Genomic DNA, 15885 nt, shown 5'->3' with positions numbered 1-15885 from the left:
AGCTGCTCCCTCTTCAGCCACTAAGCAAGAAGGAAACGCATCCCTGCCCAAACCAGCATGGAAACCATTGCAAGGCTGGAACAAATGTAAACAGACCAAGAAGCCTGCTGCTGCTACCAAAACAGCATGAAAGATTAGCCCCCGATCCGGGACCGGATCTAGTAGGGGGCAGACTTTCTCTCTTTGCTCAGGCTTGGGCAAGAGATGTTCCAGACCCCTGGGCACTAGAAATTGTCATTCAGGGGTACTTTCTAGAATTCAAGGACTTTCCTCCAAAGGGAAGGTTCCACATGTCTCGCTTATCTTTAAACCAGATAAAGAGACAGGCATTCTTACATTGCGTAGAAGACCTTTTAAAAATGGGAGTGATACACCCAGTTCCAATTCCAGAACAAGGGCGGGGTTTTTACTCAAACCTGTTTGTAGTTCCCAAAAAGGAAGGAACTTTCAGGCCAATTCTGGATTTAAAAATCCTAAACAAATTCCTCAGAGTTCCATCATTCAAAATGGAAACCATTCGGACAATTTTACCAATGATCCAGGAGGGTCAATATATGACTACCGTGGACTTAAAGGATGCGTACCTGCATATTCCTATCCACAAAGATCACCATCAGTTTCTAAGGTTCGCCTTTCTGGACAAGCATTACCAGTTTGTGGCTCTTCCCTTCGGATTGGCCACTGCTCCCAGAATTTTCACAAAGGTGCTAGGGTCCCTTCTAGTGGTTCTAAGGCCAAGGGGCATTGCAGTAGCACCTTATCTAGACGACATTTTAATACAAGTGTCGTCTTTTCACAAGACAAAGGCTCATACGGACATTGTTCTAGCCTTTCTAAGGTCTCACGGGTGGAAGGTGAACATAGAAAAGAGTTCTCTGTCCCCATTCACAATGGTTCCCTTCCTGGGAACAATAATAGACTCGGTTGAAATGAAAATCTTTCTGACTGAGGTCAGGAAGTTAAAGCTTTTGAACACCTGTCAAGTTCTTCACTCCATTCCACAACCCTCCATAGCTCAGTGCATGTAGGCAATAGGACTAATGGTTGCGGCAATGGAAGTGGTTCCCTTTGCTTGAATTCATTTAAGAACATTGCAACTGTGCATGCTCAAACAGTGGAATGGGGATTATGCAGATTTGTCTCCCCAGATTCAAATGGACCAGAAAACCAGAGACTCACTCCTCTGGTGGTTGTCTCAGGATCACCTGTCTCAGGGAATGAGTTTCCGCAGACCGGAGTGGATCATTGTCACGACCGACGCCAGCCTCTTAGGCTGGGGTGTGGTCTGGGAGTCCCTGAAAGCTCAGGGTCTATGGTCTCAGGAATAATCTCTTCTCCCGATAAACATTTTGGAATTGAGAGCGATATTCAATGCGCTCCAGGCATGGCCTCAACTAGCGGAGGCCAAATTCATCAGATTTTAGTCGGACAACATGACGACTGTAGCGTACATCAATCATCAGGGGGGAACAAAGAGTTCCCTGGCGATGATGGAGGTATCCAAGATCATCAAATGGGCGGAGGATCACTCCTGCCATCTATCAGCAATTCACATCCCAGGAGTGGACAACTGGGAAGAGGATTATCTGAGTCGTCAGACTTTCCATCCGGGGGAGTGGGAACTTCACCCAGAGGTTTTTGCCCAGTTAATTCAACTATGGGGCATTCCAGATCTGGATCTGATGGCGTCACGTCAGAACCCCAAAGTTCCACGTTACGGGTCCAGGTCCAGGGATCCCAAAGCGACATTAATAGATGCCTTAATGGCGCCTTGGTCGTTCAATCTAGCTTATGTCTTTCCACCGTTTCCTCTTCTCCCCCGGCTAGTAGCCAGGATCAAACAGGAGAAGGCTTCGGTAATTCTGATAGCTCCTGCGTGGCCACGCAGGACTTGGTATGCAGACCTGGTGAATATGTCATTGGTTCCACCATGGAAGCTACCTTTGAGGCAGGACCTTCTAATTCAAGGTCCATTCGAACATCCAAACCTAGTTTCTCTGCAACTGACTGCTTGGAGATTGAACACTTGATTCTAGCGAAGCGTGGGTTTTCGGAATCAGTTATAGATACTCTGATCCAGGCTAGAAAGCCTGTCACCGGGAAGATTTATCATAAGATATGGCGGAAATATCTTTGCTGGTGTTAATCCAAGGATTACTCATGGAGTAAGATTAGGATTCCATGGATACTATATTTTCTCCAAGAAGGATTGGAGAAAGGTCTATCAGCTAGTTCTTTAAAAGGACAGATATTTGCCCTGTCTGTTTTGTTACACAAGCGTCTGGCAGCCGTGCCAGATGTTCAGGCATTTGTACAGGCTTTAGTCAGAATCAAGCCTGTCTACAGACCTGCGACTCCTCCATGGAGCCTAAATTTAGTTTCTTTCAGTTCTTCAGGGGGTTCCGTTTGAACCTCTACATTCCATAGATATTAAGTTACTATCTTGGAAAGTTTTGTTTTTGGTTGCTATTTCTTCTGCTAGAAGTGTGTCTGAATTGTCTGCTTTGTAGTGTAATTCACCTTATCTGGTGTTCCATGCAGATAAGGTTGTTTTGCGTACCAAACCTGGTTTCCTTCCAAAAGTTGTTTCTAATAAGAATATTAACCAGGAAATTATTGTTCCTTCTCTGTGTCCTAATCCAGCTTCTAGGAAATAACGACTGTTACACAATCTTGATGTGGTTCCTGCTTTAAAATTCTATTTACAAGCAACTAAAGATTTCAGACAAACATCATCCTTGTTTGTTGTCTATTCTGGTAAGAGGAGAGGTCAGAAAGCGACTGCTACCTCTCTTTCCTTCTGGCTGAAAAGCATCATCAGATTGGCTTATGAGACTGCTGGACAGCAGCCTCCTGAACGAATTACAGCTCATTCCACCAGAGCTGTGGCTTCCACATGGGCTTTCAAGAATGAGGCTTCTGTTGAACAGATTTGTAAGGCAGCGACTTGGTCTTCACTGCATACATTCACCAAATTTTACAAATTCGATACTTTTGCTTCTTTGGAGGCTATTTTTGGGAGAAAGGTTTTACAAGCAGTGGTGCCTTCCGTTTAGGTTACCTGACTTGTTCCCTCCCTTCATCCGTGTCCTAAGCTTTGGTATTGGTTCCCACAAGTAAGGATGAAGCTGTGGACCGGATACACCAATGTAGGAGAAAACAGAATTTATGTTTACCTGATAAATTTCTTTCTCCTACGGTGTATCCGTTCCACGGCCCACCCTGGCATTTGGTCAGGTTTAAATTTATTTTTCCAAACTACACTCACCACTGCACCCTATGGTTCTCCTTTTTCTCCTAACCGTCGGTCGAATGACTGGGGGGGGCGGAGCCTAAGGGGAGCTAATTGGACAGCTCTGCTGTGTGTTCTCTTTGCCACTTCCTGTAGGGGATGAGAATATCCCACAAGTAAGGATGAGGCCGTGGACCGCATACACCGTAGGAGAAAGAAATTTATCAGGTAAACATAAATTCTGTTTTTAATAAGAGGGGTGTTACTGGAGATTTTATATTTATCATTAGTTGATATTTGGGCACTATGTGACATGGGAGACAATATAAAAAACAATGTTTTCTGTTTTTTTTTTATTTTGGCACTTAAAACTTATTGGTTTTATGCTTGAGGGTTATATTGTGTGTGTATTTTTACTTTAGTGCAAAACTGCATTTCCATGCGGAGTTGTTTGGGCCTACTCCAACTTTTGACCTTAAGTGGGCTGAGCCTATTTTGGCGCAATTTCTTCAGGCTTAGCAGCAGCAAACAGTAACTCGGTAGCTCCTGGACTGTGTAGCTGGTCTGAAGGGTTGGAAACTTGATTCAAAGTACCCTGGGGGCAGGTAGGCGCCACAGCAGAGCTGTGGTGAGGTGCAGTGTATTTTTATCTATCTTTTGACTACATGTTGATATAAGTACTTCTAAAGCCTTATTTCTGCCCTTGCTTCTGGGTGCAGTCATTTTTTGATTAACCAACAATATTAAGTTAAATTTGGGAATAATTTAATGTTTTTTGTGCATTTTGGAAGAATTGTTCACTTTGTCTTTTCTTAAAGGCACAGTACACATTTTTTCTAATGTTTATTTTATGCTATAAATAAGTGTTTAAACGACTTTTGTGGTATTACTAGTCTGTTCAACATTTCTGACATTGAGGTTTCTCATTGTTCTATGTGTTTAGACGCTATTGTGCAACCCCCTCTAACATTGTGTAACTTTTGTACTGAAAGGGCTTTACAATGTAAAAAGCATATTTTAAATAAAGTAAGTGTGCCTAGGGATGATTCTCAGTCTGAACAGAATCAGGATATGCCATCCAATTCTCCCCAAGTGTCACAACCTTTTATGCCCACACAAGCGACGCCTAGTACTTCTAGTGCGTCTAATTCCTTTACTCTGCAGGAGATGGCTGCAGTTATGTCAACTACCCTTACAGAGGTATTGTCTAAATCACCAGTGTTGCAGGGTAAACACAGTAGGTCAAGTATTAATGTAAATACTGAATCCTCTGAACACCTCCGCCTGCTGGTTTTGATGGCATCTCGTCAGAATGCCAAGCTTCCAAGATACGGATCCCGATCAAGGGATCCTCAGGCCGAACTGATAGATGTGTTGGCAGTACCTTGGTTGTTTAGCCTAGCTTATGTGTTTCCGCCGTTTCCTCTCCTCACACGCTTGATTGCTCAAATCAAACAGGAGAGAGCTTCAGTGATCCTGATAGCGCCTGCGTGGCCACGCAGGACTTGGTATGCGGATCTAGTGGACATGTCCTCTCTGCCACCGTGGAAACATCCGTTGAGACAGGACCTTCTCATTCAAGGGCCTTTCTAACATCCAAATCTAATTTCTCTGCAACTGACTGCGTGGAGATTGAACGCTTGATTTTATCGAAGCGAGGATTCTCTGGTTCAGTTATCAAAACTTTGATACAGGGTAGAAAGCCTGTCACTAGTAAAATCTATCATAAGATATGGCATAAATGTTTTCTGGTGTGAATCCAAGGGTTACTCATGGAGTAAAGTTAGGATTCCTAGGATTTTGTCTTTTCTCCAAGAAGGATTGGAGAAAGAGTTATCAGCAAGTTCCTTAAAGGGACAAATTTCAGCTTTGTCAATTCTGTTTCACAAACGTTTGGCCAAATGTATTAGATGTTCAGTCTTTTTGTCAGGCTCTATGTAGAATTAAGCCTGTATTTAGACCTATTACTCCTCCCTGGAGTTTGAATTTAGTATTTCGAGTTCTGCAAGGGGTTCCGTTTGAACCTATGCATTCCATAGATATTAAACTATTATCTTGGAAAGTTATGTTTTTGGTTGCTATTTCTTCTGCTCAAAGAGTTTCTGAGCTTTCAGCATTACAGTGTGATTTGCCTTATCTCATATTTCATTCTGATAAGGTGGTTTTTACGTACCAAACCTGGGTTCCTTCCTAAGGTTGTTTCGAATAAGAATATTAATCAGGAAATTGTTGTTCCTTCCTTGTGTCCTAATCCTTCTTCTAAGAAGGAGCGTCTGTTACACAATTTGGACGTGGTCCGTGCCTTAAAGTTTTACTTACATGCAACTAAGGATTTCTGTCAATCATCTTCATTATTCATTGTTTATTCTGGAAAGCGTAGGGGTCCGAAAGCTACGGCTACCTCTTTCTTTTTGGCTGAGAAGTATCATCCGCCTGGCATATGAGACTGCTGGACAGCAGCCTCCTGAAAGAATTACAACTCATTCTTCTAGGGCTGTGGTTTCCACATGGGTTTTTAAAAATGATGCATCTGTGGAACAGATTTGTAAGGCTGCAATTTGGTCGTCCCTTCACACTTTTTCCAAATTTTACAAATTTGATACTTTTGCTTCTTCTGGGGCTATCTTTGGGAGAAAGGTTCTTCAACCAGTGGTGCCTTCCGTTTAGGTTCCTGTCTTGTCCCTCCCTTTCATCCGTGTCCTATTGCTTTGGTATTGGTTTCCCACAATTAAGGATGAAATACGTGTACTCGTCATATCTTTGTAAAAGAAAACTAAATTTATGCTTACCTGATAAATTACTTTCTATTACGATATGACGAGTCCACGGCCCACCCTGTTCTTTTTAAGAAAGTTTTTCTTTATATTTTTTGTAAACTTCAGTCACCTCTGCACCTTTTTAGCCTTTCCTTTTTGTCTTCCTATACCTTCGGCCGAATGACTGAGGGTGGAGTGGAAGGGGAGGGGCTATATATACAGCTCTGCTGTGGTGCTCTTTGCCACTTCCTGTTAGCAGGAGGTTAATATCCCACAAGTAAGGATGAAATCTGTGGACTTGTCATATCGTAAAAGAAAGTAATTTATCAGGTAAGCATAAATTTAGTTTTCTTTTGGGCAATGCCCTGCAAAAGGCCCTCTTCTTTCATGTAATTGGCAAGAGTCCATGAGCTAGTGACGTATGGGATATACAATCCTACCAGGAGCGGCAAAGTTTCCCAAACCTCAAAATGCCTAAAAATACACCCCTCACAACACCCACAATTTAGTTTTACAAACTTTGCCTCCTATGGAGGTGGTGAAGTAAGATTGTGCTAAGATTTCTACGTTGATATGCGCTTCTCAGCATTTTGAAGCCCGGTTCCTCTCAGAGTACAGTGAATGTCAGAGGGATGTGAAGGGAGTATCACCTATTGAATGCAATGGTTTTCCTCACGGGAGATGTATTCCATAGGTTCTCTGTTATCGGTTGTAGAGATTCATCTCCTATCTCTCTTTTCAGATTGAGAATATACTCTCATATTCCATTACCTCTACTGATAACCGTTTCAGTACCGGTTTGGCTATCTGCTATATGTGGATGGGTGTCTTTTGGTAAGTATGTTTTCATTACTTAAAAAACTCTCAGCTATGGTTTGGCACTTTATGTATTTATATAAAGTTCTAAATATATGTATTATACTTATATTTGCCATGATTCAGGTTTTTCAGACTTTTGCAGACTGTCGGTTTCATATCTGGGAAATGCAATTTCAATTGACTGTCATTTTAAATTTGCGGGCAGAATTAGGCTCACAAGGGTGCAAAATGCAAAAGTATATTGTGTAATTTTTTGCACAAGATCTTTTGGCGTGAAGTTACATTTGATGATGCAAATTTGTCACTTCTGGCGTCTTAGTTGACGCTGAGTCCTTTCACAAGGTGTCATTTCCGGATATTGTTAGCGCCAACATTTTTTTTCGGTTTGTGTTATGTGTCATACTTGCCGCCAAATATTTTCATTATTTAAATTAAAACCCCTTTCCTATATGCCTATTTCCTTTTTTCTCTATCAGAGGGCTATGATGTTTGCATTTTTTTTTCCTATTCCTGAAACTGCCATATAAGGAAATTGATCATTTTGCTTTATATGTTATTTTTTTTTTTCTCTTACATTTGCAAGATGTCTCAATCTGATCCTGTCTCAGAAATCACTGTTGGAACCCTGCTGCCTGATAACAGTTCTACCAAAGCTAAGTGCAAACTTGAGGAGATTATATCTCTAGCTGTGGTTTGTAATAGTTGTCATGATAAACTTTTACATGCAGATAATGTGTCCATCAGTAATAGTACATTTCCTGTTGCTGTTCCTTCAACATCTAATGTACAAGATATACCTGTGAAATGTAAATATGTTATTGCTGATTCTATTCAGAAGGCTTTGTCTGCCATCCTGCCTTCTAATAAACGTAAAAGGTCTTTTAAAACTTCTCATAAAGTTGATGAAATTTCAAACGATCGACAACATACTGAATTATCCTCCTCCTGATGAGGATCTATCTGATTCAGAAGATCCTTCCTCAGATATTGACACTGAAAATTCTACTTATTTATTTAAAATGGAGTATATTTGTTCTTTGTTAAATGAAGTATTGATTACATTGGATATTGAGGAAACTAGTACTCTTGATATTAAAACTAGTTAAATTTTGTTTATAAACCTCCTGTGGTTACGCCAGAGGTTTTTCCAGTTTCTGATGCTATTTCTGATATGATTTCTAAGGAATGGAATAGGCCTGGCACTTCTTTTATTCCTTTTTCAAGGTTTAAAAAAAATGTATCCTTTGCCAGCAGTTACATTGGATCCACAAAGTTGATGGGGCTATCTCTACTCTTGCTAAACATACTTCTATTCCTATGGAAGATAGTACTTCTTTTAAGGATCCTTTAGATAGGAAACTGGAATCTTATCTAAGGAAAACCTATTAGTATTCAGGTCATCTTCTCAGACCTGCAATTTCTTTGGCTGATGTTGCAGCTGCATCAACTTTATGGTTAGAAAATTTAGCGCAAAAATAATTGGATTCTGATTTGTCTAGCATTGTTCGCTTGCTTCAACATGTTAATCATTTTATTTGTGATGCCATTTTTTATATCATCAAAATTGATGTTACATCTATGCCAATCTAGTCCAGATTGCTTCTTTCCAAGGTAATAAACTATTTTGTTCTCAGTTGGATTAAATTATTTCAACTGTCACTGGAGGGAAGGGAGTTTTTTTGCCTTATGATAAAAGACCTAAGGGTAAATCTAAAGCTTCTAACCGTTTTTGTTCCTTTCGACAAAATAATGAACAGAAGCCTAATCCTTCCCCCAAGGAATCTGTTTCCAGTTGGAAACCTTCTTCAAATTGGAATAAATCTAAGCCATTTAAGAAACCAAATCTAGCCCCCAAGTCTGCATGAAGGTGCAGCCCTTATTCCAGCTCAGCTGGTAGGGGACAGATTAAGATTTTTCAAGGATGTTTGGATAAATTCTGTCCAAAATCAATGGGTTTTCAGTATTGTCTCTCAGAGGTACCAAATAGGATTCAGAGTAAGACCTCCTGTGGGAAGATATTTTCTCTCACGCATCCCAGCAAATCCAGCAAAGGCTCAGGCTTTCCTGAAGTGTGTTTCAGACCTGGAGTCTTCAGGGGTAATCATGCCAGTTCCGTTTCAGTAACAAGGTCTGGGGTTTTATTCAAATCTATTCATTGTCCCAAAGTAAGAAAATTCATTCAGACCAGTTCTGGATCTGAAAATTTTGAATCATTATGTATGAGTACCAACTTTCAAAATGGTGACTATAAGGACTGTTCTGCCTTTTGTTCAGCAAGGACATTATATGTCCACAATAGACTTACAGGATGCATATCTTCATATTCCGATTCATCCAGATCATTATCAGTTTCTGAGATTCTGTTTTCTAGACAAGCATTACCAATTTGTCTCTCTTCCTTTTAGCCTAGCGACAGCTCCAAAAATCTTTTCAAAGATTCTCGGTGCCCTACTCTCTGTAATCGGAGAGTGGGGTATTGCGGCGTTTCCTTATTTGGACAATATCTTGTTACTAGCTCAGTCTTTACGTTCTGCAGAATCTCACATGAATCAACTAGTGTTGTTTCTTCAAAAACATGGTTGGAGGATCAATTTACCAAAAAGTGACAAGGGTCACCTTTTTAGGTTTCCAGATAGATTCAGTGTCCATGACTCTGTCTCTAACAGACAAGAACATTTAAAATTGGTTGCAGCCTGTCGGAACCTTCAGTCTCAGTCATTCCCTTCAGTAGCTATGTGCATGGAAGTTTTAGGTCTCATGACTGCAGCATCGGGCGCGATCCCCTTTGCTCGTTTTCACGAGACCTCTTTAGCTTTGTATGCTGAACCAATGGTACAGGGATTATACAAAGATTTCACAATTAATATCCTTAAATCACAATGTTCGACTATCTGTGACTTGGTGGTTAGATCACCATCAAATAGTTCAATGTGCCTCTTTTGTTCGTCCAACCTGGACTTTGATCACAGCAGATGCAAGTCCTTCAGGTTGGGGGGCTGTTTGGGGATCTCTGACAGCACAAGGGGTTTGGAAATCTCAAGAGGTAAGATTACCAATCAATATTTTGGAACTCTGTGCGATTTTCAGGGCTCTTCAGATTTGGCCTCTGTTGAAGTGAGAACCATTCATTTGTTTTCAGACAGACAATATCACAACTGTGGCATATGTCAATCATCAGGGTGGGACTCACAGTCCCCAAGCTATGAAAGAAGTATCTCAGATACTTGCTTTGTTTGAATCCAGCTCCTGTCTAATTTCTGCAATTCATATCCCAGGTATTATCAATTGGGAGGCAGGTTGTTCAGATGTGGGATCTTCCAGAAATAGATCTGATGGCTTCTCATCTAAACAAGAAGCTTCCCAGGTACCTGTCCAGGTCCAGGGATCCTCAGGCGGAAGCAGTGGATGCTTTGACACTTCCTTGGTGTTATCAACCTGCTTAAATTTTCCCGCCTCTAGTTCTTCTTCCAAGAGTGATCTCCAAAATCATCATGGAGCAATCATTTGTGTTGCTGGTGGCTCCAGCATGGCCTCACAGGTTTTGGTATGCTGATCTTATTCGGATGTCCAGTTGCCAACCTTGTCCACTTCCATTAAGGCCGGACCTTCTGTCTCAAGGTGCATTTTTCCATCAGATCTCAAATCATTAAATTTTAAGGTATGGAAATTGAACGCCTAGTGCTTAGTAATAGAGGTTTCTCTGACTCAGTGATTAATACTATGTTGCAGGCTCGTAAATCTGTTTCTAGAAAGATTTATTATCGAGCTTGGAAGTCTTATATTTCATGGTGTTCTTCTCATAAATTATCTTGGCATTATTTCAGAATTCCTAGAATTTTACAGTTTCTTCAGGATGATTTGGATAAGGGTTTGTCTGCAAGTTCCTTGAAGGGACAAATATCTGCTCTTTCTGTTTTATTTCACAGAAAAATTGCTAAGCTTCCTGATATTCACTGTTTTGTACAGGCTTTGGTTCGTATCAAGACTGTCATTAAATCAATATCTCCTCCTTGGAGTCTTAATTTGGTTTTGAAGGCCCTACAGGCTCCTCATTTTGAGTCTATGCATTCTTTGGACATTAAACTACTTTCTTGGAAAGTTTTGTTCCTTTTGGCCATCTCTTCTGCTAGAAGAGTTTCTGAATTATCTGCTCTTTCTTGTGAATCTCCTTTTCTGGTTTTTCATCAGGATAAGGCAGTTTTGCAGACTTCATTTAAATTATTACCTAAGGTTGTAAATTCTAACAACATAAATAGATAAATTGTTGTCCCTTCCTTGTGTCCTAATCCTAAGAATTCTTTGGAGAGATCCTCACATTCTTTGGATGTGGTAAGAGATTTGGAATATTATGTTGAAGCTACTAAAGATTTCAGGTAGACTTCTAGTCTATTTGTTATCTTTTCTGGTTCTAGGAAAGGTCAGAAGGTTTCTGCTGTTTCCTTGGCTTCGTGGTTAAAGCTTTTGATTCATCAAGCTTATTTGGAGTTGGGTCAAGCCCTGCCTCAGATAATTACAGCTCATTCTACTAGATCAGCCTCCACTTTGTGGGCTTTTAAGAATGAATCTTCAGTTGATCAGATTTGCAAAGCAGCAACTTGGTCTTCTTTGCATACCTTTACTAAATTCTACCGTTTTGATGTATTTGCTTCTTCGGAAGCAGTTTTTGGTAGAAAAGTTCTTCAGGCAGCTATCTCAGTTTGATTCTTCTGCTTATGTTTTAGGTTTTTCTTTTCATTTATGAGAATAAACTTTATATTTTGGGTTGTGGATTAATTCTTTTCAGCGGAAAATGGGTGTTTTTATGTTATCCCTCCCTCTCTAGTGGCTCTTGCGTGGAGTTCCACATCTTGGGTATTTATATCCCATACATCACTAGCTCATGGACTCTTGCCAATTACATGAAAGAAAACATAATTTATGTAAGAACTTACCTGATAAATTCATTTCTTTCATATTGGCAAGAGTCCATGAGGCCCACCCTTTTTATACTGGTTATGTTTTTTTCATATAAAAGCACAATTATATTTCCAGTTCCTCTTTTTGTATGTTTTTCTACTCCTTATTGTATCACCCCACTACTTGGCTATTCGTTATACTGAATTGTGGGTGTGGTGAGGGGTGTATTTATAGGCATTTGAGGTTTGGGAAACTTTGCCCCTTCCTGGTAGGGATGTATATCCCATACGTCACTAGCTCATGGACTCTTGCCAATATGAAAGAAATTAATTTATCTGGTAAGTTCTCACATAACTTATGTTTTTTGTGGGGTGCCTTTGCCCCCTCCTGGTGGCCAGGTGATGAATTTCCAACAGTAAGGAATCATAGACTCTCTTCACCAAGAAAGAAAGGAATTTATCAGTTAAGAATAGATTGTTTTTTGGGGGGGATTTTTTTTAATGCTTCGCTTGACTTGTCTTTCTGCACTATATAAAAGTTCTCCGGGACCTGACAACTTTAGCAAATTTGTAGGAATTTTTGGAAGTTGTTTGCATTACTTTCCATATTCCATTAATAAATGTTGTTATGATTCAGCAAAATGTTAAATATCATGGACTTATCAACGTACATCCAAATATGCTTAATTGTTTTGATTTTGTGTGTAGGGGCATTACGAATTGAAATCCTTAATAAGAAGGGGGAACCCATGCAGAAACTTCCAGGTACAAGCCATGGGTCATCAAAGAAACTCCTGGTTGAACTGAAGGTGATTTTGCATTGTGAGTATGCGTATTGTTCTGAATATTATGCCTACAGTAGTCTTCAGGAGTATTTTCATTCTTTACTATTGAATCAGAACAACCCCCCCCCCCCCCAAATGCAACTATTTATAGCATGTTTTCATCAGAGCTTGGTCGAATTGTCTTATGTGATTAATATTTGCTATATAAATATTCAGTTGTTACATAGAAATATAACATCAATTTATGTGTTGTTCTGAGTTCTTTTTTAAGATAATGGATGTTGTATGTGGTGATGTAATATCCATGTACTAAATTGAGTATGCTATGTTGTACTTTGCTGAAATAGGTAACAATGCTTTTAAAATGTTTGGGAGCACATTCTTTATATCAAAGCTTTTTTTTGGAAAAAAAAAAGATGTTGGTACTCCCTAGTCATGTAGTCACCAATCAGCAAGCACAACCCAAGTGCTGAACCAAAAATGGGCTGGCGCTTAAGCTTACATTCCTGCCTTTTCAAATAAAGATAACAAGAGAACAACGGAAATTTGATGATAGGAGTAAATTATAAAGTTGCTTAACATTGCTGAATCATGAAAGAAAAAAAAAAAAAAATGGGTTTTTTATCCCCTTTAAGGAACTACTATAAATCAAAAGAAGACCCACCAATTTGTACATTATAATATATTTCTTTCTTTGACGTCACCCATCGTGAAAATTAGCACACAATATGGATTTTTATTTTCAGTTTTCTGGCCTGCTATTCATTTTTGCTTTGCATTTGCACATAAATGGTATTTGGGGATCAACACCTCAGATGTCCCTTGTTGGCTAATGCTGTCAACATTATTTCAAGTAGTTATTCCGGATTTCACAGGGACTTTTTACTCATTGATGCATCTGCTATCTATCAGTCTTCTCTTCCTGCCTCCATCTCAGCCGCTACTGGACAATTTTTCCATATTGTGGTGGATAAAACACTTCAGCTTGCAGGGTTTATTTTCCTGCATTGTGACATCAGAAGCCTTATTTGAAATAGTGCAGGGGCCGTTCAGTGATCCTGGTGCGTGGATTACATACATCAGGAAAGGCAGCTGTGAGAGTTAGGAGAAGGAATCCTCCGTGTGAGTCACGGTTGCTTTTTAAAGCCGATTTGAAGATAAGTGAGAAAGTGATGGATCAGTTACAGCTTGAATGTTTGCAATGGTCTATTGCCTTCTCACTAATCTTCCAGTCTGCTTTAGAAAGCGTCTGTGTCTCACACAGAGGGCTCCTTCTCCCAACTCTGACAGCTGCCTTTCTTGATGTATGTAATCTCTGCATACCAGAATCACTGACCGGTCCCTGCACTATTTTGTTGCTGGCAGTACAATTCAAGCAACATTGAGGACAGCTTTTTCGGAGTTCCACTTATTCAATATGGAGCTATTGAGTTATACTCTTCCATTGCAGCCAGGAGGGCTAATTTAGTAACATCAGGGCATGGGATATGTTTAGTTTAACTATTAATTATATTGCCCGTGACATTTACTGCAGCAGGGTTTTGACTGTGTGTACTTCACTCCGTGTCTGCGCCATGAACGTGGCGCTGCTCCACCTCACAAGTTCCCACACTTTGTATTTAGTGCAGGAATTCACAGGCCATGAAAATAAAATGCAGGGCAAGCCTGAAGACGCCACTACCTTGGGATAAATAATACATATATGAAAATTCAGAATTTTTTACATTCACATACAATTTCTATGTGAGGGCAAAGTATACAGGAAACAACCACTACTTTATGAGCCCCGGTGCCACTGACTGGACAGGTGGTATGTATTAATGCTGAGCCTGCACTAAACTGTAAATAAAAATATAAAATATTACATGCCATAAGAAAGTGACGGCAGGTCAGCTGTGTAAAACTACAAGTAGAAGCAGAGCGGCACATTAACAGTAAATCACCTTGCTAGCACCCAGTTAGTTCCATGTGTGGTCTATCACAATATACGCAAAATGTTCTCTGCTCTGCCCCCTACAATATTGTGTGACTTAGAAATAGTGCAGATTGAAACACTGCCTCCAATAAAAAAAAAAAAAAAAAAAAACATACTGATCTAGATCTAATCAGACAGCCTAAATATGTGTGCATAATAAAATAAAGGATGGTTTAACCCCTTAAGGACCAGCGACGTACCCTGTATGTCACTGGCCTTTTTTTGGGACTTGATTGTTTTATAGCGTGGTCTTGCCACCAGCGTTGAGACTGCTTTATTCCACAAAGCCTGCTGGAGGGAGGGCATTAATAGCTTGTTCTTGCTAGACTTGTGCTATTATGTCCTTAAAAAACCCTTATTGACCAGTGACATACAGGGTACATTGTGGTCATTAAGGGGTTAACTAGCAGAGATGCCGGTACGGACTACTGTTGTGTACTGGCAGAAAAAAGCCCTGCTTTTAATGTTAAAAAAAACAAAGTTCATGCACTGTAAATAAAAATTTAAAATATCCAGTTTATTAAAGTATCATTAAAAAGCCAAGGAATGGGGCGGAGCTAAGCCACGCAGGCGAATGGCTGACTTTTGAGTAAGCTCCTAAGTCCCTGGACAGTACATCGCACATATATGGCATTATCCTTCCCCAAACCCCCTTCTTACTAATGGGAACGCATAAGGTAACTGCTTATTAACCCACAGTGTGAAAATCAGAACTTTCTGTGAGGCCTGGAGACGGCGAGGGAGAGCACACGCATACAGCTGTTATACCCCTGGAGGCCTAGCGCTTAGCGCGTTATGAGAGGATGGCCAAGTGACAGGATCTGAACCTCTACATACCTTGCTCTCCCAACCGACGGACATCTGCTGATCGCAACAGGGTATGATTGACTGCCCCTCTGACCGATCCTTGCGCACCTCTCTAGCGTGTGAACTGTGCTCCATATACCACCCGACCAAACAAGGAGTAGAGTTCTAGCGAGACACGCTGCAGACAGAGTCAGATTAGGGGCGGCTACCCACTCGCAGCACCTCCACAGCTAAACAAGATAGACTTTGCTGCCACAGTTAGGAGTCTGATAATTGCAGACAACGCTACTTTGCCCCTATTGTGCTATTTTACAGAGGCACATTACAGACGTGCTGGGTCAGTCTTGAAAGCTGCATCAGGCATAGTGGGCCCTTGTTGCGCATCACTGGTGTGTTTAACACTAGTTATCCTCTAATACTAGCACCCTTCAAGTAGCACTTCTTGAGGCTTCAGAACTAGGCTACCCCTATACCTATAGCCTGCAATTGCAGTGAGAAATAGACTTTAGAACATCTGCATTTTGGATTCAGGCCTGGTCTCCACGTGGGAGGTGCTGGCAAGTTACTGCAAATTTTACCAGCTTTGCTAATACCGTCAGCCTTACTGGCAGTGAAA

General features: G+C 40.5%; 1 protein-coding gene across 1 annotated transcript in view; it reads left to right on the top strand.

The window, feature by feature from the left end:
• The window catches only part of SMCHD1 (structural maintenance of chromosomes flexible hinge domain containing 1), a 1770687-nt gene that overhangs the window by 674207 nt on the left and 1080595 nt on the right, over positions 1–15885 (top strand). The window contains exon 17 of the mRNA XM_053715865.1: positions 12411–12524. Coding sequence (XP_053571840.1) covers positions 12411–12524 — 114 coding nt within the window. The remainder of the gene's footprint in view (positions 1–12410; positions 12525–15885) is intronic.

This window comes from Bombina bombina, chromosome 5 (assembly GCF_027579735.1).
Source record: "Bombina bombina isolate aBomBom1 chromosome 5, aBomBom1.pri, whole genome shotgun sequence".
Lineage (NCBI taxonomy): Eukaryota > Metazoa > Chordata > Amphibia > Anura > Bombinatoridae > Bombina > Bombina bombina.
Note: the sequence above shows the minus strand (reverse complement) of the source record. Positions and strands in the feature narration are given on the sequence as shown.